Source organism: Seriola dumerili, unplaced genomic scaffold (assembly GCF_002260705.1).
Source record: "Seriola dumerili isolate Sdu_G_001 unplaced genomic scaffold, Sdu_1.0 BDQW01000017.1, whole genome shotgun sequence".
Taxonomy (NCBI): domain Eukaryota; kingdom Metazoa; phylum Chordata; class Actinopteri; order Carangiformes; family Carangidae; genus Seriola; species Seriola dumerili.
The window spans coordinates 3,195,376-3,219,216 of record NW_019174272.1 but is presented as its reverse complement, the minus strand read 5'-3'; the positions used below and the strand labels follow the sequence as shown (position 1 = coordinate 3,219,216).

Below are 23,841 nucleotides of genomic sequence, written 5' to 3'. Positions count from 1 at the left end.
CATATAAGCACATAATGAGATTAATAATGAAACACACAGAACACTCAGTGCAGACAGAAAGATATATACCTGAATTGCTGCTAAAATTGAACAGCTCTCCTCCCTTGCTGTTCGTCTCCAGTCTCTGCTTCAACCCTGGTCTGTTTGTATGAGTGTGCTACATAGAAAATTCTCCTCTCCTGACTCCCGGTTCTGTCTTTCACTTTATCCCCCCACCCCCCTTGCCTGTTTCCACTCTTTCACCGGCACTTTTGGCTTTGTATCTGCTTGGACAGTCTTCCTTCTCTTCCACCTATTCACTTGATGAGTGAGGATGCTGTCTTGGTTTCCTCAAGGATTCCCTGCTCTCCATCACCTGTTAGCAGCATTTTTATGCAATTGTGAAGTCAATATTAATCAAAGCTTTCTGTTATGTCTTGAGTCAAGTTTATGACAGACAGACCCTAATCATTTAATATACACAGTGGAGTCCAAAAGTCTGAGACCACTTTCCCATTCACTTGTTGACCCTACTGCATTCGTCTAGCTTTATGTGAGCTGAGGAGGTAAGGCACTGAAAGCAGGAAGCCTCGCCCTGCAGAGGTCTATATACTAATCATGTCCTTGATTATTTCTCGAAGGTTTGCGTTTTGATTCGTGCGTACGTTCCATTGTGTGTTTATCCAGCATGGCGTCAGAGGTGGCGCAAGGCTCAGACTCCCATGATGCACCTCTTCTCTTTGTTCTGCCGTGTGAGAGCAGTGCGCGGCTTTGTCTGCCTCTCTCGTTCCTCTCGGCTCGTTGCCTCAGAGGCAAGGTCTCGCTCTCTTCCCTCTCCTCTACTTCAGAGCTCTCTCGCTCTTTCATTCACTCTTTAATACCCATTGGGCACTGCTGTCCATTTCTTTCGCTCCTGTCGCTGGTGTTTGTTGTGTTTTACCTTCCTTCTTAATTCGTAATGAAACTCTCCTTCTCTCACTCATTCTTTCTTTGCCCCTTGCCCCTGTTGTCAAACCACTCCACATTACTGTTCTTTTTTTTTTTTTTTGTGACTCACATTCCTGCGAGCTTCTTTGGTCACACTCCTACTGTCTCGTCTCTCTTAACGCTGATCTGTAAACTTTCCTCTTCTCATTTTCTTTATTTATCTCATGCCCCGCATACATGGTCTCTCGTCTGTTCTTTGCTCTTCCCCTTTGCTTCCGATTCAGTCACTTTCTTTTTCTGTTCCCTCTCTTAACCTCAACTTCACGTCGGCCTTGCTGCTTCATTCTTTGCCATTTCACTCCCATCCTTCACTCAAGACTGACCTCACTTCTGTCTGTCTCCTTTACACTGTTTTTTATTCTGTCTTTTTCAACAAACATCTGTCTTAGAACACCAATTTTTCTCATTGCTTCCTCCTTCTCACCCTCCTTATTTACTGCACGTATTAAAAATTCATCTCTGAGCTGCTGTTTTTTTTTTAATTTTGTGTAAAGCTGCAAAATGGTTAAAATTATTATCTGAACTTTATCTTCAATATTATATAAAATGTCAAATGAATATTTATTTTTTTCTTACCTGAAAATGTAAGTTGCTTTCAATGAAGTATCCTCATTTGTCTCCTTTTTCTGAGTGGATGCCACATTTTTTTATCCTATTTGTCCTTTTGCTCTAACTTGCCTTTCATTCTTGCCAGTCTCTCACAGTCGCTGTTCCCACTGTGGTTTTTCCATGCATTCACCTGCTGTGTGTGGGTGTGTCAGCTGGTTACGACCTAGGTCACCTTCACCAGAGAGGGAATACGAGCGGTTGACGTGAGGTTTGAATGTGGTGAAGATGACATGTTGACAGCTCAAATGAATCGCTTGTCACATGTCATTTTTTTTTCTTTTCCTCCCCCTTGTTAATTCTACCATAAGAATGCATACAATATACGAGAAGAATCTTGAGGACATACAGGGTTGCAAATTGTCAGGCGGGCATCACTCGAATTTAACACATTCAATCCAGTTTGCTTTTCTGTCTTTTTTTTTTTTTTTTTTTCTTTCTCTGCCCTCAAGACTGTGAATGGTCTCATTCTGCTGCGAATGTAGGAGGGAGAATAAGTCTTAGGAATTGAAAGGAGAGAAAGTGTTGTTTCTGAAAAGCTGCGAGGAGCAGCTAGGCGGATCCTGGTGCAAATGTCAGTGAACTCACTGACTCTAGGGTTGAAGTTTAAACCCTCTCTCCCTCCTCTGCTTCTATTTCTCTCGTCTTCTCTCTCCCCTTTGCTTTTTTCTTTCCTTCAAAGTCGGCATCTCCATCCACGCCCGCCTCCTTCACTCTCTGCTCTCTGTCTTTCACTGCTTTTAAAGTTCATTGAATGGGGTGTTGGTATTCTGTGGTGTTTTCGCCTTGCCTACTCCAAACCCTCCAAACACCAGGGTCACAGCTTTCTTTTAGTCTGTTTGTAGAGAATTTTTCAGCATCAATGCATCACCTGCAGAATGATCATCATCCTGCACATATCACCAGTGTTTTAACACAGAACATACAATGATGGGATTGATGGCAAAGGGAAAATAGGAAACCGCACAGTGTCTCTGTCACTTCATATCCTCTGCACTTCAAGCTTGAAATACCCCGTACTGACTATTCAGCTGATCTATTCCCAACTCTATAGCCTCCGATACTTATGGAAAGCCTAGTTTGAATCCTTTATGGCAATTTTTTTCCAGGGGTGTGTTTTAGTTATGTACCTGCAGTGAAACATATTTAATTTTTTAAGCCTAGAAAGCTGACAGTGAAAAGAGATGAACTGTTTTATGTGCCATTTTAAGGCTTTATGTGCTGTGAAATACGATGGGGGTTATGAAAGAGCAAAAGGAAGGTAGAGAGAGGAAGCGAGAAGGAGAGCGAGCGAGAGACTCCTGGAGTGGAGCAGGCTTTGATGTCTTTGCTGGCTTGGAGCTCAATGCGGAACTCACTGAAGGGTAGGCCTTGCTTCATGGTGGGAATATGAAGCTGGATGCGCTGTCCAAGTAAAGAATATAACACGCGCACATTTGAGCAGATTTTTTTTTTTTTTTTTTATACACTCATGTTTGTAAAATGTTTTCATCTTCAAGCATGAGTGTGCATTTTACTCCAAAGGGCTTGTTTGTTGTCCCAGTAAGCAAGGTTTTCATTTCTCCCCTGTCATGTCACTCATTAGTTTGTGGTTCATGTTCAGATCAGTTACCAGGCCACACTGGGTGGCTTAGTAATTCACAGTCCGTGCCTGTGTTTGTGTGTGTGTGTGTGTGTGTGTGTGTGTGTGCGTGTGCGTGTGCGTGTGCGTGCGCGTGTGCGTGTGCGTGTGTCCCTGTCTCATATATATTCTGCTTTCCTATTAGATGGCTTCACACTCGACGATTCCTCTGGACTCCTCTGACATCGGCTTTCATGCATGGCCTGCCTGCCTCTCTCCCTCTCCTTCTCCCTCGCACTTTTTCGCTCTCTCTGCCTCAAATATTAAAAACATCTTGGTCATGTCAGACATCTTTTAACACCCTCTCCACCACCTGCCAGCTAGCATGTACTGTACACCCCCATCCATGCCCACTCTTTAACTTCCATCCCTTCTTTACCCCTTTGCTCCCTCCATCCCTCTCCTTCCTCCCCCCCAGTGTCCTGCCCCTTCCACCTTATGCACCCACCCCCACCCTTGTGTCTTCCACGTGATGGCACTTCTCCCATGAATCCAGCCTCTTCACCTCTTGCCCCCCCCCCCCCCCCTCTGTCTCTTCTTTCTTGCTCCCCTCCTGTATCTGTTTTTGTGGCTTTGCTTGGGGTGATGGTTAGTTGATTTGGTCTGATTTCTCTTTGATGAAAACACTAGGGGGCACTGCCTGTCCTTTGTTACCTCTCTGTTCCCTTAGCAGGCTTCGATGCATGTGTATTTTTGTATGCGTGTGTTCTGTCTGTGTCTGTCTGCCCGTGCATGTGCTCCTGCTTGTGTTTGTATTTTGTTAAAAAGCAGTCCCTTGTCTGTAATGGATGACACAGATCTGCATTCAGACAGACAGGAAGGCATGAAGGCAGGCAGGCGGCAGGTCTCTGGTGGTCACCAGGGCTAGTGCTCTGCACCCGACCGCACCCCCCTGTCCTTACTTCCACCCCCTGTTTCTGTTTGGTGAACCCAGGGGTGTGGGTTAATGAAAAGGGCTTGGACCACCGAGAGGAGCGACAGTCATCTCACAGACACCTCTGCTCACCTCCAGCCCTCTGAGACCCTCTCTCCATGACAGGCCCCCCTCTCCATGTCTCTCTCCCCACGTCGACCCTCTGTCCCCTGGGTCACACCACATTGTCTGGCTGCCCGGTGGCCGCCAAAAACACAGCTCACCCAGCGTGGCATTACACAAAGGTAGATAAACTAAAAGAGAGAGTGGTGCAGTTTTGAGTGGATGACAGTTTTTGTGTGTGAGGAAAAAGAGAATGCTTGAGAACAACTGCCCTGTTTGTCCAAAAGGCGGGTGATTTAGACAAGGGACCTTGGTTGCATTCGAGCCAGGGCGGCCCCAAAATAAAGATCAGCTCTAGACACCAGAGTTGGAGAGGAGACAGAGAGGACGCAGACCTTTGTTTCAACTCTGTCAGTTGAGAGCTTTTTGTGACGCTCCACTTCATGCGGCAGTACTCGAGTTGTTTTCTGTGTGTCTTTTATATATGCACAGTCCATGCTATACAATTAGCGATCATGCTTACTTCTCTTGTGTACCCTTACGTCCGCTGATGAATGTGATTGTTTCTGAAGGAAACTCAGAATTATTGATTTGTTGTGGGATTCTTTTTTTTTTTTTTTTTTTTTTTTTGGTAAGCAGACAGCTGATGAGGGGTGTTTGATAGTGCTAATTGGCAGCTCCCGTCCATGCAGTGTGTGGTTGGTGGTGGGTTGGGGCTGGGCGAAGTGAAGCGCTGCTATTGTTTAGAGGTGTCAAACCCAACACAGAACAAAGAGGACAGGAGAAATGTGCTGTGCTTGCCTATCAGTGTGCTGAAAGCAGCTAACGTACACACACACACACACACACACACACACACACACACACACACACAAACACACACACGAATGAATATGTATTATATATGTATGAATGCACATGTGTACGTCCATCCACACACTTCCACACACAACAGCACATTACCTGAAGTCATATACACCGGCATTCACTCACACACTGACATGCGCGCACTCATACACACAAACACCTTCTGACGCACACGTGCACACTCTTAGACAAACAGCCTGAAAATGACAAGATAATCACCACATTCAAACTTACCTTCAGCTCTGGGTAAATGCCTTTTTCTGAGATAAACTAATAAATATACTGTTTTCTTTTCAAACGTTCTCCACTGAAGGCCCTAATTAGCATACGCTGACAAAGACCTGACAGAGGTGTAATAGTTAAAAAGGTAATTTGACTACAAGTAGGAGTTTGGGTGGGGAAAAGGGTCAGTGTGCTCCCCCCACCACCCCCCATCCGCCTCTCTCTTTAATGGTTTATTCACGCTTTTCGAGGACTTTTTGCATGATTGACTGACAAGGTCTTTTTCCGAAATAGCATCTTCAGTAATGAGAAATAATTGACTCCCTAATCAAAAAAAGGGTTCATGGAATCCACAAACCCAACTGTAATCTTCTGTGGCATTTCCAGCAGAATTGACAGTCCTCATAGCTTCAGGCTCTATACCACTTTGATTTAATTGCTTTTTTTTTATAACATTAATAATATACTTTATACCGTATTGTGTGTGTATGCTCTGTATGTGTGTGTGTGTGTGTGTTTGTGTGTGTGTATGTGTATGTATGTGCTCCACACCCATCTCTCAGGCTTTGTTTTTAATCAACAATATCACTTGAAAAGCACTTCAACTGGTATACTAGTTTTTGTAAATTTTACATTTAATTCATTAAGGGAATCATTGTGGTGATTTCATTATGTACTCCAGAGTATACTGCTGTGCTTGTTCCGCACATTGTTTTAATAAACTACATTATAAAGCACTGAACAGAAGAATAACAAAAGTAAATTATTTTACATGTAAGTGTAAGTGCTTATATTTTATTCAAAATAGGGTTTCAGTGTCTGCTTTAAACAGTGGCATAATACTAATACTAATAATAATGATAATAATAATTATAATTATAAAAATAAAAAGAAGAAGGAGAATAAGAAGAAGAATGATTGTTTTATCTTTTTTAATCTCTTTGTCGTATCACTAAAATTGTATTAATTTAGGTATCATTTACTTACTTTGGCATTATGTTTTTTTTTGTTTTAGTTTTTTTTTGCAGTAACAGAACACAAAGTTAAGGCTTTTCATTTTTATTTGTAACTTTGGACTATCTATGAAATTTAAATTTGTATTTAAGGCTAGAAGAGAAAATGTTTTTGCTGTTAAATCTGGTCCAAAGGAACATCATGATACAGGTTAGATACTTGAAATGGATTTGTTTTTTTCTCTTACGCTGCCTGTTTAATTGGCTAATTGAATTGCTTTGTATTTTCTTATACCCTACATTAGTATTATTTTTAATCTTTTATTCCTATGTCTTGATTACTTTGGGCATAAAAATAATCATTTAAGCGAGTGCGCCTGGAGAACTGCAAAGTTTTTACATGATGGGGCAAATTAACTTGTAGCTTCCCCCAGCCTGTCCAATTTGTAATATGGCCTCAACCCCTTCTCTCTCTCTTTTTTTTCTGACTCATCTTTCCTCTCGTTAAAAAGCGGTTTTAAATCATGGCTAGTGGCAATGAGAAGTTAATTTCAGATTGTTATATATTTCCATTAATTTCAGTTGGCCTTCTGTAGTTTTCCCTCCCTCACTCTCTCCTTCCTTTGAGTACAGGGGATCACAGAGCCTGTTTTTTTTTTTTTTCTTTTCTTATTTTTTCTTTTTTGGGGGGCTCTCTCTTTCCCACTTGCCCCACAGCACAGGAGACGAGCAAATATGAAGGAGTAGAGGATGATAAATGAAGGGAGGAACGCTCTCTTTGTCACTTTCTTTTACCTCTCCTCCCCTTTCCTTCTCCCCCGAACTTTTTTTTTTTTTTTTTTGGGCTTCTCACTCAGAGATGGGTCGAGTGGCCCTGGAAGTTTATACAAAACACCTCCCCCTGAGAATCTAACTCCTGCAGCCCTGAAGGGACACACACACACACACACACACAGACACACACACACACACCTGATTTGCCAGTAATGTGCGGAGCAGCAGGCGCCTCCAGATTTGTTGTTTTTGTTTCATTTTCCTTCTCTCCCTCCTCCCCCATTCACAGCTAAGGTGAAAAATAGTCCACTGAGAAATTTGGTAGATTTTGCCATTAGCAGGCTCCACCTTTTCAAAACACAAAGTAGCTGGGCTTCATGTGTTGATTTGTGAAGTAAGAAAGTGAATTTGTATGGATCTTAGGGGGAAAAAAAACAACATTTGTATGAAAAAAATGGGTACTTCTTGACAACAAGAAGAGTGAAGAAAGTCACACAATTGTTAAAATTCATCTCCACTTCAACCTTCTCACAACAAATTTAGAAGAATTGAGTGAAAATTCCACATCATAGCTTGTTGAAATTTTCTCACTGCACCCCAATTTAGAAATTTTGGCTCGAATGCCAACGTTGGGCTCAGTTAGTACAAGGAATCAGTGTTCATCAGCCCCTAAGGCTGTGTGTGTCTGCCTGTGTGTCTGTGTGTGTGTGTCTGTGTGTGTGTGTCTCAGAAATGGACAGCAGTACCCGATGGATATTTAACACATTAGCTTTGGCAGAGCTGAGAGTGGTGTGAAAACACACTGATTTCCTAAGTGGCAATCATATCAGCCTTGCCGTCAGAGAGGCAGCAGAGAGCAAACATCTGTGTGTGTGTGTGTGTGTGTGTGTGTGTGTGTGTGTGTGTGTCTGTGTGTGTGTGTGTGTGTGTGTGTGTGTGCGTGTTTGTTTGTGTGTGCCCCAGAACATGCATGCAAAGTGTTTGTGCACATCATTTTGACATTAACTCCAGTACTGCTTTAGATTTGTACATTAAACTTTGTCAGTTTATTAGTGTGTGTTTCGATTCACCACGATTAAATTTGTTCACTTAACTTTTTTTTTTTAATAATGTGCCGCAAAATACAACTGTGTTTCTTCCCTTTCTTTTCTTAATGTTTTATTGTATCTATCTACAGTTTTATCTGATGTTCAGGCTCTCTTTTTTTCTCTCTTCCTAGCTGCGTCTTTCATTCTACATCCAGTCTTTTCCTCTCCCGGCCCAGGGTTTCCGTCTTTCTCTCGGCTTTTAAGCCTCTGTTGCGCCGTATGCCTGCTCTGCATGTGTGTCTCTCTCTCTGTCTGTCCGTGGTAAGCTGTCTCCTCCCTGCCAGGGTTCAGGGAGCTCTTGGTTCTCCTCCATGTCAGAATCACCCTGAGTTACGACACAAAGGTCTCAGCCTCCTCCTCCTCCCACCCTTGTTAGGCCCTCTTGCGCACTCCCTCCCTCCGTCAATCTCGTTCTCCCTCACCCTATCCATCCTGGTCTCCAGCCGAGAGTCACCCATCCGAAACTATGTTAAAACAGGGTCATCCCCCGGCGTGCACTTAAAGGCTGTCCCTTTAACCTGCTCTGAAATACTTACGGCTATTATTATAGCTTATAAATCATTAAGAAAGTTTAATTATACGAAAATTTCATGGTGGAAATGTGCAAGCTGACACATGGGAAGGGGAATTTAATGGGCCAGCAAGTCCCAGCACCGTGAGGGAAAATATTGAGGTTAGGTTTCTATTTTACAGCATTGCCGGAGGGTTGAGAGACAGGGAGAAAGACAAGAAAGAAGCACTTTCAGAGTGAGAGAGAGAGTTAGAGAAAAGGCGAGTGTAGATGATGAGGCCTCGACCGTTTCCACTGTGCAGAAGTAACTTTCTCATTTCGCTCTGTAGACCAAAGCTGTTAATATGGCCAGTTGATTTGGGAATGATGAAGACATTGCCCACTGTACCTTGTGCTGGTTTTCTTAACTAAGATGTAGTCTAATTAACGCAAGACTTTAATTAGTCGCCATGCCGTAATTTCACTTTGTTAAGGAATGCTGCCTAATTAGAAATGATCATTTGGAGAATTTCTGTAATTGCTGTCACTAAACAATATATGAACATCCTTAACTGCTAATGTTACAAGACTTTGTCCACTTTTAATTGTGTCAATATCATTTCAATGTGAACATTATAGGGGTATAGCTCGAGCAGCTTGAGCAACAACTACCAGTCTTCTCATTGTGACAGAAATGTAATTGATCAAACTGTTGGGAGTTGATATCATTAACACTAACCTTAATTAGAAATTAACTGAATTGTTTTGTAGTAACTATGAAATGCTGCTATACATTGGACCAGCGTCTTGGCTCATCGGGTCTAAATGATTTGGTGGAGTTGTCAGTCAATTGAAAACCAATAGGAATTTAAGTGTTACAGGGATTTATTATTACTATGTGGAATTATATATCACTTACAGGAAGAAAAAAAGATTATGTGGAAAATCATTTATATGCATTCAAATGTCAAAAGAGATTCACTAAGTTATATACCATTGTTTGAGGAAGCATATATTTTTTGTATATACATGCATGATTGCACATACCTGTATGCACAAGCCAACTCCCCCACACATTTAAACTCTCACTCAACATCATCTTGAAGAAACTAATTCCATTATTTTGAGTTACCAGCCGTTGCTCTGCTCCATGGTCTGCCATTGTTTATGAGCTCTCCTTCACCCACAACCCTGTTCGTCCCTCCCTTCTTCTCTCCCTCCATCCCATCCTCCCTGCCCTCTCTCCCTCCTCCGTCTGCCCTTCCCGTCTTCCTCTTGTTTTCCACGCGGGCACAAGCGGGGCGCAGCGCCCACAGCCGGCAGGTTTCCTGGCACGCTGCTCCTCATCCTCTGCCTTTTGTTTCCACCAGTGGACAACCGTTCTCCACTTCTGCTGTGTCAGTAAATATTTACTGGTCTTCCTTTTCCTCACTACCCCCACCGATGTTGGTGTGCAGGCTATCTGTCCATGCATGTGTCTATGTGTCTGTATATATACATACATATGTGTGTGTGTGTGTGTGCCTGCGTGTGTGTGTGTGGTTTATATGTCCATACACACATAGAATCTTCCCCAACATGCACACAGACAAACACACCACTTCCCACTAGCCTGCGTCCGGTGCTGTCACTCACACAATTCAGGAATGCCCCCTTCCTCACCCTTTCAGATCTCACCCCCTCTCCCTGCCCACCATCCTCCCTTTCTGTCTCTTCCTCATCTTTCCTCCATCATACATGCGGGGAACAGCCGTGAGAGGAAACGGGAAAGACAGGAGGAAGTTATTGCAGTTTCATACTGCTCTCTCCCTCCCTCTCTACACCCTCGCCACAGCCAGGGTTCATGCACTGGAGAGTCAGAGGGGAAAAAACCCTGTGAGTAAATGCATGTGACCTCAGTGAGCAAAACCTCTGCACACTCCCACAGCACTGAAAGATGCACACACACAAACACACTCCTCCTCGCTCCCTAGGGCCCTGTGGCCTCGTGCTAGAGAGGGCTTCCTTCCTGCGGTTAAGACAAAGGAAGCTGGGGACCGACAGGGGACCTGGGACCGCTGCTTCAAAGCCACAGGAAGCGCTGGTGTTGTCTCTTCCTGTGGAGGGTGTCGGAGCGTGGGGGGCCAGCTGCCTGTGTTTTCACAGTCAGGGACGAACAGGGATGAGTGTGTGTGTGTTTGTGTGTGTATGTGTCACAGCGACAGGGAAGGTAGACTAGCTGAACACGCTGCACTTCCACTCCTATCCGCCCCTCTGTGACCTGAGATCAGTTGCTAGCAACATTCAGTAACACTTGGATCGGAATAAGAGTGACACACACATTGTCCATGTGGTGAATCCCACAGTCATTAAGAGCCAAATCCAGCTGTGGATCATCAACTTAACCAGTGTTTATCTATAAGGCTATTGTCCTTATTGATTTATGATAGAAAGAAATCACTGCCAGAGCGTCAATCAGCCTTAATGTTTGTTTTTTCCAGCCCTTGCCACTGTCTTTGCAGACTCTACACATGCTTGCAATGTGTACATGTCTCTATGTGTTTGTGTTTGTGCTCATGTTCCAATGTTGGCGTGTAGGGATTTATGGGGGTGTATGTGTTAGTGTGTCTGCGCCATGTGTTTTCCAACCTTCCGGTGTGCACCCGCATACATGTTTGTTTGTTTTTTCTGTGTTCGCCCTGGCTTCTCTGATGCTCTCCTCTTACTCTCTGGCAGCAACAGGACAGTTAATCAATCAAATATTTAAGCAGTGCTTCAGTGCTCAGTGGGTAGTCCTAGATTATCTGTGGCTGTTGGCAGTGCATGGCGCAGCCACATTATAAGCCTCGTCTCTGACTGGCATCATCACGGGGCGCTTCTCTCTCTTTCTCTCTTTCTCTCTCTCTCTCTCTCTCTCTCTCTCTCTCTCCTCCTTCCCCTTGGCCTCTGCTCAGTCTTTGCACACTCCCACTACCACTCTACATTTTGTCTTCTTTTTTAGTCTCAATCATTTTCTGTCATTCTCTCTCTATCCCTTGTTTTCCTTCCTCTTGTTTGCTGCTCTCTATTCGCACTCTCTCTCTGTGTATAATTGTGGCTTTTCACATTGACTATCTGACAGTGAGCAAGGCCCCTTAAAGAGCTCTCATCTTTCTGTCTTTGCCTTTTTTTCTCTTTTCTCTCACACTGCATTCTTTCTAGGGATGAGTCTGTCTGTCTCCCCGCGGGGATCTCCATTGTGGATTACCATTCAGTTTTCGCCCAATTATCTAGTGGCTTTCGCTGCCTTTGACACATAATTATCAAAGGCCTAAATAATTGTCTTTATTATTGCCGGTGTTTAGATGTAGCGTCAGCGGAGCAGTTGCGAGCAAGGGAGCGTCACGGGGAGAGGAGAGAAATGAAGTATTTATCTCGACCAGAGATTAGCTTAGCATGCTGTTAAATGATGTCTCGGCGCTTATTTCAACTCCTCGTCCAGATAAATAAACATGATTAATATGCCCCCCATTCCCTCCTTCATACGCACACCCCTCATTTACATATACACACACCCATCACATATCACATTCTACGTCAGTGATGAAAATAAGATTACTCACAACAAAAAGTCTAGCAATTAGCTGGCTTTGTTGCAGGAAGCAGCTTAAAGCTATAAACACTGTACTTTGCTGAGGGCCATGTAAGAGGTCAGGTACAAGATACAAGGGTTAGAGAGAAGTGTGTGTGTGTGTGTGTGTGTGTGTGTGTGTGTGTGTGTGTGTGTGTGTGTATATATATATGTTTGTCTGCATATGTATGTTTTATATGCCTTCCAATGCGTATGGATTGGCTATTTCATAGAGCTTGTGAAAAGCTAGATTTAGTAGAATTGTGCCAACCAGGGGGTCAGAAATCTGTGATGTTTGTGGGTCTCTATAGCAACCAAGCCCTCTGCAGAGAAATCAGAAAAGAGTGGTTTATGAGGGAGAAACAGAGTGGGGGGGGAGTTTGTAGTTCATCCAGAGTGTGAATGTATGTGGGGCGCGGGTGAAGTCGAGTCTGCGTCATCACTTGTGACTCAGCTTTGTTATCATGTTTCAGAGGAATGAAAACGTGTATGTGTAGTTATGGTCAAATTAAAAACAAAATCACACTGAGGGAGTGTGTGTAAAAACAGCTTGTCACCGAAATGGATTAAGAAATTTCGGACACCTTTTTTCCTTGTAGCACACAGTGAATTATGATGTCAAAACAGCCTTGATAATTTGAATTAGACTCATAAGCCTGAAATGGTGCAGAATATGGATGCTGATAAACAATTCATCGAGGTGCGGTAGTGAGAAAGGAGGTTGCTCTTAAAGCTGAGGACTCAAGTTCAGACCCCTGTGATGGGATGCATCATTTCCACTTATGCCTCTTCTTATGTTTTAGTAAGACAATGAAAGCCCACTTGCTTCAGGGATGCTGTTCTAAAGCTCACCTTGTGGTCTGATCTCCTTGTGAAGTGGGTCAAGGGAAAAGAGAATTTTCCTCATGGGGATCACTAAAAGATTCATAAATATTCTTTGTTGTGCACATCTGCCTGTCTGTCTCTCATATGTGTCTTGCTTTGTCTTCTCATTCGTCTCTTTTTTTCTCTCTCCTATCATACTACTTTTACATATCCATTCAGCTTTCTCTTTTAACATTCTGCCTTTCTTACAGTTTTTTTTTTTTTTTTTACATGCAGGTCCTCCATGTCCAAGCCCCACTCGAACTTTACTCTGCATATCCAGCTGCTTTAGCGTCAAAGGAAAGGCCAGCAGAGACATGGCAAATGTCTCAACATCTGTGTGTTGGTTTTAGCTCAACAAGTATTTCCACATGTTTCTCTTTTTCCCTGTCCGATACAAGACTGATCACAACAGCTGGTCTGTTTCCTTGTTAAAGCTGCAGGCTGCGGTTACATAGTGGATTAGCACATTTAACATTCTGGATAAAGATGGCTAACACTAACTCACAGGGTAACATGGTGTAAAAATTATAACATGATGAGTCATATGATAAGACAGCTTACATCTCTACCCCCTCGGGAGTGTGTGGCTTTATGGTTCTAACTGGTTGGTAAGTAAACCATGAGAATCACCCACCTAGCAGAAGACACAGACATGCTTAGATTTCTCTTTCAACATGCAGCTAACCATAGTTGTCATTGTGGCTTTTAAAACACGGGACCCAGTGGTGTCAAAATCATTGTGGTTGAGGGCCACACTGCATAGAGCACTCTCTCCTGGAGTCATTATTTGTCAACCTATTACCCCAACTGTTACCACAGCCAGCCATATGTGTGTAGGCATTGCGGCAATGAGACCTGTCAGAACGAGTGATTTATATAGCCAGTGGTGGGAGATGGAGTTCTTTGGTCTTTAATCTTTGGTTGAGGCATCATCAGGAAAACAGACTCCGTTTGGTGAGAGTCCCTGATTTATTTTCCTTCCTCATTTCAGCAAATACACAACACTGTGTGAGTATTTTTGAATAGCAAGTCACAGAGAAACTTGAGCACAAAAGTTGGTTAGAGAAGGGCAGAGACAAAGTAGTTTTTCATTGTATTTCAGACCAATAACATTTAGCCAGGGAAAACCAAAGAACATTCAGAGGTGAATCCAATCAATTTGAATGGCTTCTTTAGGATTTCAAAAGGTCTCGTTATCCGATTTTTAAAAAATTGTTCCCCCAGACGCATCTATCCAGCACCATCTACAAACCAGTTTCACTCCTACCTTACCAGCTGTGCCTTTTTCTTTGTTCATGCCTTTATCTTTGTCTAACTGCTGTCTATCATTCACTTGCTTCCCCAACAAACTCAAACTGCCCCTCTGTTGTGCAGTTCTCTCATAACTCCTCACATTCATTCCTACACACATATGCATACATCCACGTCTGTAGCATGCACATGCAAACATGCACACACACACACACACACACACACACACACACACACACACACACACACACACACACACACACACACACACAACACACACACACAGACTGCTCTGGTCGTCTTTCGTAGTGTCTTTTTCTGTCTTCTATCTATCTGCATATCCTTTGTTATGTTATGAAAGTACTTTGTTTTAAAAGTGGCCTGTCAAAATACTTTAAACAAAGATAGACTTAAACAACCTGTCATTATTGGCAGGTTGGCAAATACAGTTTACTTTGGCACAAGTTATCAAATTTATTATAGCTTAGTTACAGTTTTAATATGCCAATGATTTCCAGTGAACCTTAGCCATTTACGTTACATTGAGGGTTTCCATCAAAAATAAAAAAAATACTGGACTCCGATGGTTTTAAGGGGCATACAATAGGAGCAAGTAGAGACCCATTTATCCACTTGGAAAGTGTAAAAAATGTTTTCTGCCCAGGCTTGGGTGATGTTTTTGACTGGATTGAAGTCATGTGCTTAGTGTTTTCCATGGGTAGTCAGTCCACTGTCTCCTGTTTCCTGGCCTCTGTTAGCAGCCCTTATACTCAGGGACTGGCCCGTTTGGCTAGCACCAGAAAACAGGACCTTGACTGACACCTCCAGTTTTAAAAGGTTGACTTTGCTACTCCCACGGGCCCAGTTCTGCCAGAGGAAAGCTTTTCAACCAAGCGTGGATGAGGAAGGGAGTACAGAGAGGAGTCTGTATCTCTGTGTGTGTGTGTGTGCATGATTGTATGATTCTGTGTGAGCGAGGGAATTTGTCTGTGCATACATGTGCAGTGTCTGTCTTCTTTTGTTGTCTATCTCTACAGTTGTGCACTTTTTTCTTTATGCTTATGGTTGAACCTCCCCTCTCTTCCCTGCTTTATCCTCCACCATGGTGAAGACGCACCAGTGGAAGCCTTATCAGCTGGATGATGTATGAGTCCTTAGTGCCTTAATAGATTCCATTTATCTCTATACACTCCCACTTTAATTTGGCTGGGCAAGGGAGGATGTATTCAAATGCCCAGCGTCATTATGATGTACAGCCAGCCAGCTAGAGCTGGACTCTGTGATTGCTCCAGCCTCAGCCCCAGCCTGAGTGTCAGACACAGATTCATGCTGTAACCCCAGCTCAAACCCTCTATGGGCGCCAAAAAAGTATCTTTATACTCATGTCTCAGCCATATTTTGTTTTGTTACACTTGAGCTTTTAGGCCAATATTGATCATATTCTTAAATGCAAGCTCCAACTAATGCCTGATAGTCCAGTCCCTGCCCTAGACTTAACAATACCTAGATCTCCCACTGAAGTGCTAAGTCTTATGCTCAGACACAAATCCATAAACAGCATCACCATTTTCAGCCCACCTGAAGTCCAATAGTCCAGGACACCGCCAAGATTTTCCTCCCTCCAGATGACACTTAAGATTTAATTTAGTTAAAATTTGATCCATACAGCCATAGCGCCATGTGTAGATGACCACACAACCACTACACTTAGTGCTATTCAGCAGCACTATGACCACCCCCAGTCCGGCAGTCCTCTTTCCCAGATTCACTAAATCTATACAGTAAGTGATTGTTAACCTATTGTTGCAAGTCCTGTTCTCTTTTCTTCCCGTTTATCTTAAAGCGAAGCAGAGTGAAACAGCTCGTTCCCAATGCCTGGCTACAGTACTCCTTGGGGTAGGACCAGCGGTGTGGGAAGTCTATTGTAGTGCGGTAACAAGTCCTTTGTGTGACATTTTCCTTGGCGTTGACATTCAGAGGGGAATAGGAAGACGGGCCTGCTGATGCCACATTCTCTGTGACATGTGAAGGGAAAGGGTATTAAGAATGGGGACCGAGGTATTTGAACGTGCACAGGGAAGGACATTTGTACAGAACGTGACAAGGACATGCTATGGTGGAGCAGCTCTTTCATATTTCACTTTATAACATTATGCTATACACCAGGTTGAATCTGTATCCGCCAGTTACAAAGCTGTCCACTGGGCCAGTGCTATCATGGTCCAAGGAGTAGGCTGACAGTGTGTGCTGCACAGGGAATAAAATTTTTATTAGGCAAGTATCCACTGACACAAAGGGTATGTCATATTAAAATAATTTTATTCACATCTATGCAATTCAAAAACATGATTTTGTTTTTCTAAAGAGGTTATTATATTTCGTACAGCATAAAGTCTCTGTCGTTCAAATGTCTGAAATTAACAGTGGCTGTCTCATTAATATGCTGGAAGGCTGACAAACACAGATTTGATTTGCTTTTTGTTGCAGATGAATCAGAGGGAAATGCAGGTGAAGAATAGAGTGTGTGCTGTGGCTCTGACTGACTCCGCTCACAACATCTGGCTACAGGAGACCAGCAAAGGCACACAAGATTGGATGCAGCAGGTGAAATAACCACACACGCTCAAATACACAAACACACCATGAAGACAAACCAAGATGCTGCAAACCGTACAGGGGTCCATTCCTAGGCTCCCATCTAAACATGTAAATTCATCCAGAGGTCTCTCAGATTCTGCTCTTCTCTAATTTCTCCCTGCACAACTCCTCTGACCTACACAGGTACCCCTGACCAACAGCTAGCCTTAGAAGTCATAGAGAACCATTGTTTGCATGTTTTTCCTCACTTTTTTTTTTTTTTATCAGCCCCCTCTTTTCCTTCCTGGGTGCATGTCAATGAATAACTGAGACAGTTAACCCTCACTGGTGTTTGTGTGTGCATGTGGCTGGGCATGCATGTGTAAGCATGCATGCATGCGTTTCTATGCGCTTGTCGGTAAGCATGTGAGATAGAATGCGCGTGCATTTGCGTTAGCTTCATTTTAGCACTTGCCCTTTCTGATGTGACCTCTGAGCCATACGCAGCACCTGGGCTCACTCAGTATGCACATACTGATGAGACCAGCCAAGACCAGAGTTGCTCGAGAGCCAGAGATGCAAATGTCATGCACGCGCGCGCACACACACACACACACACATACACACACACACACACACACACACACACACACACACACACACACACACTCTCACACACGTGCACACCATACCTGTATTTGTATTACATCCTCTTTTATATCCCTTGCCTTTTGTTTTTGCTATTTCTGTCATCCCCCATTTCTGTGTGTGTGTGTGTGTTTGGTTTGTGTTCTCAAGTGTGTGTTACTTGTCTATGAATGTGTACGTATGTTGGTTTGAGTTGTGGGGATTCAAGGTTGCACTGGCCCCCTTCTCCTTGTCTGGCATCTCCTATTTTTGATTCATCTAAGGGATGTGTGGGACACAGCATAATTGGAATGTTAAGTGATTTTCTATTTGTGATGATTACCCAGAACAATAAATTTGAAATAACCTTCTTTGTCCAGTCGAAGGCAGGGGACAGGCAAGGATTCGCACTGTCTCGTGCTCATTAACCCACAGTCCTTTTTTGGCAGAATTAAGAGAGGAGCCTGCCTAATTAAAGGGAATTTTTCTAGAGGGAAACAGTGGTACACCTATGCTATGTCCTTCTCAATGATATACAAAAAAAGTAAATTTGGAGGAAGGGCGTACATCTTTAGATTTTACATGCTCTAGATTCCTTCTGCATGCGGCCCTGTTTGTGTTTGTTTCTATTCCTTAAATTCTTAATTCTCTTAATTTCCAACATAGTTTTGGACTCTCTATTCTAACAGAGTACTCTGTACTCTGTATTTCTCTCAGGGACTCTTAAATTCATTATGATAATCATTACACTAAATTTATTTAACAACAAAAATGTGTTCGTTTTTTCTTCTCAAAAAACAAATTAACTTGAAATGATTTGTCAGGAAATCAAAGAGTTTTGATTTCCTATTGTTCTTGCCAACTCACTGATAAAAATACGCTCAGTATTTTAATACAAAAGTGTTTAGACCATTTATTTTCTCTGCTAATTTAGTGTCAGTTGAAGACAGCTATGAATGATAAATACTGTAGATCAGTATGATGTGATGAGACAGACTTTAACAATCGGATTGATACTGACAGGGGAAACTAACAAAAATAATGTCTCATATTTCAAAACTGGAAACTTCAATTGTGTAATTGTATTTTATCACATCACTGGCTTCTGGGCATGGATGGCAGTGCTTGTTAACAAGCCCCCGGTCAGCTCGAGGATGGAGGTGAATCCAAAATCTAATCTGTCCCAGTCATTTACATTAGAAACCAATACTGTGTATGTGCAGTGGTTCCACCAAAAGGTCAGAGTCCTTTTGTGTTTCACCCAATATGCTAATCCCATGGCTCTAGCCTGATTCAGGGGTTTCTATCGTTGGCTCAGTTTTCTTATGTTTGGCTTTGAATGATCACACAATCCACAGTCTAAAAGCACATGCATCTGTTGGTGCACTGCAAAACACATAATTCTCCATATCTCTATCAATAACCCATACACATCTTGAATGTAAGCAACACTTGCATTGCACACTGAGTTGAAAACTCATGGGCAGGGCAACCCAGATGTTGGAGTGCATCACAGAGGGGAGCTAGCAGTGAACCTGAATAATGCCCCGGGTGGTGTGTACGTAAATATGCGCCCATACGAATGGGTGCATGTGAGGTTCTGGCACCTCAGCAGTGGACTGCTCTGTTCTCCTTGGACAAAGATAATTCCCTACCCCCAGGGTTCAAGAAGTCACTAGATGGTGGGATGGAGAGATGAGAAGAGGAGTGTAAAAGACAGAAGATGGGATTTAGAGATCAGCACCTGCTGGGCCAGGTTATATCGACCAAATGGGTCAGATGAGTGACAAATGACGTCACTGCTAGGAGAGGAAGAGTGAAGGTGAGAGAAATGAAAAAGGAGTGGGAATAAGCAGAGGCAGAGATGGAAAGACTCATCCATTGACTGAGACAGAAAAAAATTGACAGAGAAATAAAGTATGAGAAATGTTCAATTATTTAAATCCTGTTGACTGCCGCCCAGAAAGCACAGGGTAGAGCTGTGGAAAAGAAACACAAAAAGACAGGTAGGATGTGAATGGAGTGAATACAGATGGAGGAGAGGAGATGAAGAGATGAATGTGGAGATAGATGAGTAGCATAGTGAGGAGAAGTGAGTGAGAGAGAGAAATGTGAATGATGGTGTACAGCTGGCAGCCTGTCACAGTCTCCAAGGTGTCTCCTGTCACTGTGCTGGCCTGCTGTCACACTCTAGTGGCCTGCCCAGAGCACACACACAGACAGACATACACACATGCACACACACATACAGAGTACACTATGGTCATGAATAAACCATCCTAATCCATAGAGATTATACAGCAACTGGAAGAGGTGGGAGAGACAGACACAGAGCGAGTGAGCAAGAATTGATACTCGGAACTACTTTTGGAGAAGTTAGGTTGCAGACTGTCATGTGTGTTATGGTTTAGGAGACTTTTGTACACTTGGCACAGAGTTTCTATCATGGGACTTAGTCCTGTGTGCTTTGAGAAAGGAGAGGTGGAGATACTGTTTTACAGTGAAATGGAGCCAACTGTATGCAATTGAAAATATATACAGTGGGGACCAAAAGTAGAGACCACAGTGGTCTCACCCCACCATACTACTACACAAGTTGTATTTAATCGTTGCATTCAGATCTATATAACAATTTTATTGAAAAAAGCAACGCATTTCATAGTTCAGTCACTACCTTTATCCAGTTTCTATATACTCAGTTTTTGCTTTGTGATAACGCTAATGAATTCTGGCCAAACCTGGCATAGACATCACATTTTAAAGGCCCTGTGTGTGTATTCCTGTGACACTTAATGTGTAGTGGATATGGACACCTATGAGAGACCTATTTGGTACTTATGATGGCTCCATTAGATCACCCTACCATCAGCTGAGTGCAGTGTTTTGTGACCATTACTCTGTGTGTGTGTGTGTGTGTGTGTGTGTGTGTGTGTGTGTGTGTGTGTTGGTGCGTGTGTGTGTTGTGCTGTGCGTGCGTGCGTTGTACACGTGAAAGAAGCGCAGAGTGGTTTCCACTCTGACTTGCAGAAGGCAGCAGGTGGTGGATCACACCCACAGGCAGACATGCACATATACACATCACAGAGAAGGCTTAAAAGCATCCCTCACATGTAGAGGGGTAGAGCTGACACCTGTTTGTCATTTACACTCTCAGACCATGCTGTTAGCTTATTACTTAGCCTCAGCACTGCGTCTTAAACTCTTAACTTTAAAGGATCTTTTTAGAACTTTGTTTCTACGTAATGTTGATACTGGGATTAAGTGAAATAAATGCACTGTGCAACAATGTGTCAACAATGTGTCTGCTTGAGTTTGCGCATGGATACGTGTATGTGTGCATATCCAGCACAAATCCAAACATACACTCAGACTCACATGCATGGAGCGGTAGAAGTGGGGGGAAGAGTCAAATCTGTTTACATGTTTGTTTCTCTGTCTGCCTTTAGTTCAAAGACGCCATTGATCGGCGGACGAGCTGCTTGAAGTGATGATGCTACGCGTCAGAGGCAGCTGATTTGATGTGCCATCCTTTTGTCACATCACCCCTCTCTAATCCCAGCCAGTAGGCCTTGCCTTTATGTGACTGCTGTTATGCCTGCGGTCTCCCACAGCACTGGGGCTGTGTGCTATGTGTGTGTGTGTGCATTTATGCAAGAGTTTGTGTGCACATGTGTGTTGTTGCCTTGACAAATCTATTCAAACCCTGGCCTCCCTGCCTCCATTGGTGGTGATGGTGGGGATGAAGGGGGAGGGAGGAGGGCCCTTTGAAAGACTCCCCTCCTTCCCCTCTCTGCAGCCGCCTTCAGCCCACTGCTCCACAGCCCAGCTGACATCTTCCTCCAGACAGACTGAATGAATTAAAGGAGATACAATGAGACACTTGATGTAGCAGTCAAGGAGCCCCACTGCTTCTGTGCTGCTCTACACCGCTCTGCCCTCAAGCCAAGGCTCAGAGGAGAGCACATCTAGGGCAAAGCAAAGGATCTAAAAATACACAATATGCCACTGTTTACCAAGATGACTTGTCATCTTCCCCCAACACCGAACCCCCATTCCTTCTCCACTCCAATCCCCCTCATCTCTATGCCGATCTTTCTTCAACCTCTTTGGCTCCTCTTACGCTATACTCCTTCTGACTGCTAGCACTTTTGATTGACAAGGCTGGAGAAATGAAATATAGAGGATGGGAGTGAAGGGCCATTTCTACTTAAGAGGTGGATTTAGTTCATTTTTATTTCTTTTGATTGGATAGTAATGGATCACACATGAGCCAGACTTTACTTTGATAACAGAACTTTCTGTACACTGCTCCCCACTGAATTCTGTTTACTTACTTGTTGATATCACTACTACTTACTTGACGATATTTTCTAAGGATAAGTGAACATTGGCCAGATGTTTGATCATGGTCATCTCTCGTATATTTCTCTGTGAGCTTAAAGAAAAAAAAAATACTGTGCAACAAAAGTAGCAGACAATAACAAAACACATTTAATTTGACATAGCTGCAGAAACTTCTATAGACAAAAAGCTAAGAGGGGCTCAATTAGGCATCAGATATATTCATTGTGCATTTACATATTTATACAGAAAAACAACTTCATATCCCGGAATAGGGTGTGTGTGTTTGTGTGTGATGTGACCCTGGATTTTTTTGCATGTATTTTTTGGAGGGGCTGAAGTGGGAGAAGTTTCACACATTTGTCTATCCAGTCCCTCCCGTTTCAGGGCCTTGGGAGTCAGGGTCGCTGAGGGCAAAAATGCGTGTGTGCCTTTGCGTGCGCATTTGAGTTTGAAGGGTTCACAACGCTGCTCATCTTTGAGAGAGACCCCCCGCAAAGCAATCACTGACCCACGCACACAAGCACATACGCACACACAAGCATGCACAACACTGTAATGGCTGTCAGGGGGCCAGGGTGAAAGTAAACAAGGGCAGATAAGCAGTGATTCAGAAGGACGCCAGCTGCACATTCTAATCTCTTTACATTTTCTCTTTCTTCTATTGAACTTTTATCTTATCTGGGGAACGTCTTCTCCAAGCATTCCTTCTCAACCTCCCTCTTTCCCTCTCTCCCTTCTCCCTTGTTTTTGTACTAACCTTACAAGCTACAGCATACCAATCCACATTGCACGGTGATATGTTGTCAGCTGCAGACCCAGAGAATGAAAACTCAAAGCACGGGGAAAACTGAGTCGTTTTGTAGTAAGGCACTGATATGGTTCATTAAAGGTACGTTTAACCATAATATGTTTGAAATAACCTAGTTGGCAGACAGAAGGAGCGCCACACAGACAGGAAGATGAAGACAGCAAAAAACAGATAAAGAGGTCTTCTCCTCTTTCTGACAGTGGAGTTGTCAACCACAGGGGGGGTTTGAGAGGACTAGGGGTGTTTGCGGGGGGTTATGGGTCAGCAAGCTGGGCAGACACCCTCCCCCAGGGCACCCACTGATCCACCATGGTAGAAGGCCTCAGCTCTCCACCACAAACAAACGCCAAGCTGTCTGAGCAACATGTCACGGAGCTTTTAATTGCTTGTTCCTGTCTCTCTCTCTCTCTCTCCATCTCTCTTTCTTTCTCTGTCTCTCTCTCTTTCTCTCCCCCCACCTCACTCAGCCATACACACACCTCATTTTCGCTTACTGTCCTTCCCCATGTGTTCCCCACCTGTCCCCCTTTTCTTTGTCTCCCTTGCCTCCCCCTTTTTGCTCCCTTATCCCTTTCTTTCTCCATGTTTCTTTCTTGGTTTTTCACTTTCAATGTCAGTTTCAATTTCAATTAAACATGCTATATTTCCATAAAGTAAAAAAAAAAAAGAAATACTTCTGAGACATCAGGATAAAAGACATAATTTTTTTTACATCAAATCCATTCCCCTATTATATTTCCATCTTTGAGCAAGCCTCCATACGCCATAAGAAGCCTGCATTGAAGTGCTTACAATCTGAGAAATCTTACAATCTGAGAAATGAGAAATCTTTCCACAGAGTTTTCAATTGCTTTTTTTCCTTTTCCTACAGCACTGTTGTAACTGGGTATCAAGTTCAGAGCCCCTGGACACACCGCTGGATCCCATGCTGCCAGACTGCCCCCGAGTCTCTGCAGGTAACAAACAAACCATGTATAAACACACACCAACAGTAATAACATTATTACTCAATATCTGCTTAATCGGGATTGCTTTCACTTTCCAAATACAATTGAGCAAGGAGTTTAACTTAATTTCAATACAGCTGAGCAATAGAGCACTAGCACACTAGTTGTAAGTGCTTCACATGCAGGCAATAGATGCTATGTCAGTGTTAGCTAAGCCAAGTTTTTATTCTACAGTCAATGGCGAAATATTGAATTGGGATTGCTTTGT

At 43.3% G+C, this 23,841-nt stretch overlaps 1 protein-coding gene across 2 annotated transcripts in view; it reads left to right on the top strand.

Moving 5' to 3' along the window:
• The window catches only part of fam172a (family with sequence similarity 172 member A), a 160,995-nt gene that overhangs the window by 80,829 nt on the left and 56,325 nt on the right, over window positions 1–23,841 (top strand). The window contains exons 9-10 of one of the 2 annotated variants that reach the window (XM_022754542.1): window positions 16,758–16,874; window positions 23,498–23,582. In XM_022754542.1, the coding sequence (XP_022610263.1) occupies window positions 16,758–16,874; window positions 23,498–23,582 (202 nt within the window). The remainder of the gene's footprint in view (window positions 1–16,757; window positions 16,875–23,497; window positions 23,583–23,841) is intronic. The other variant, XM_022754550.1, reaches the window with a different exon arrangement.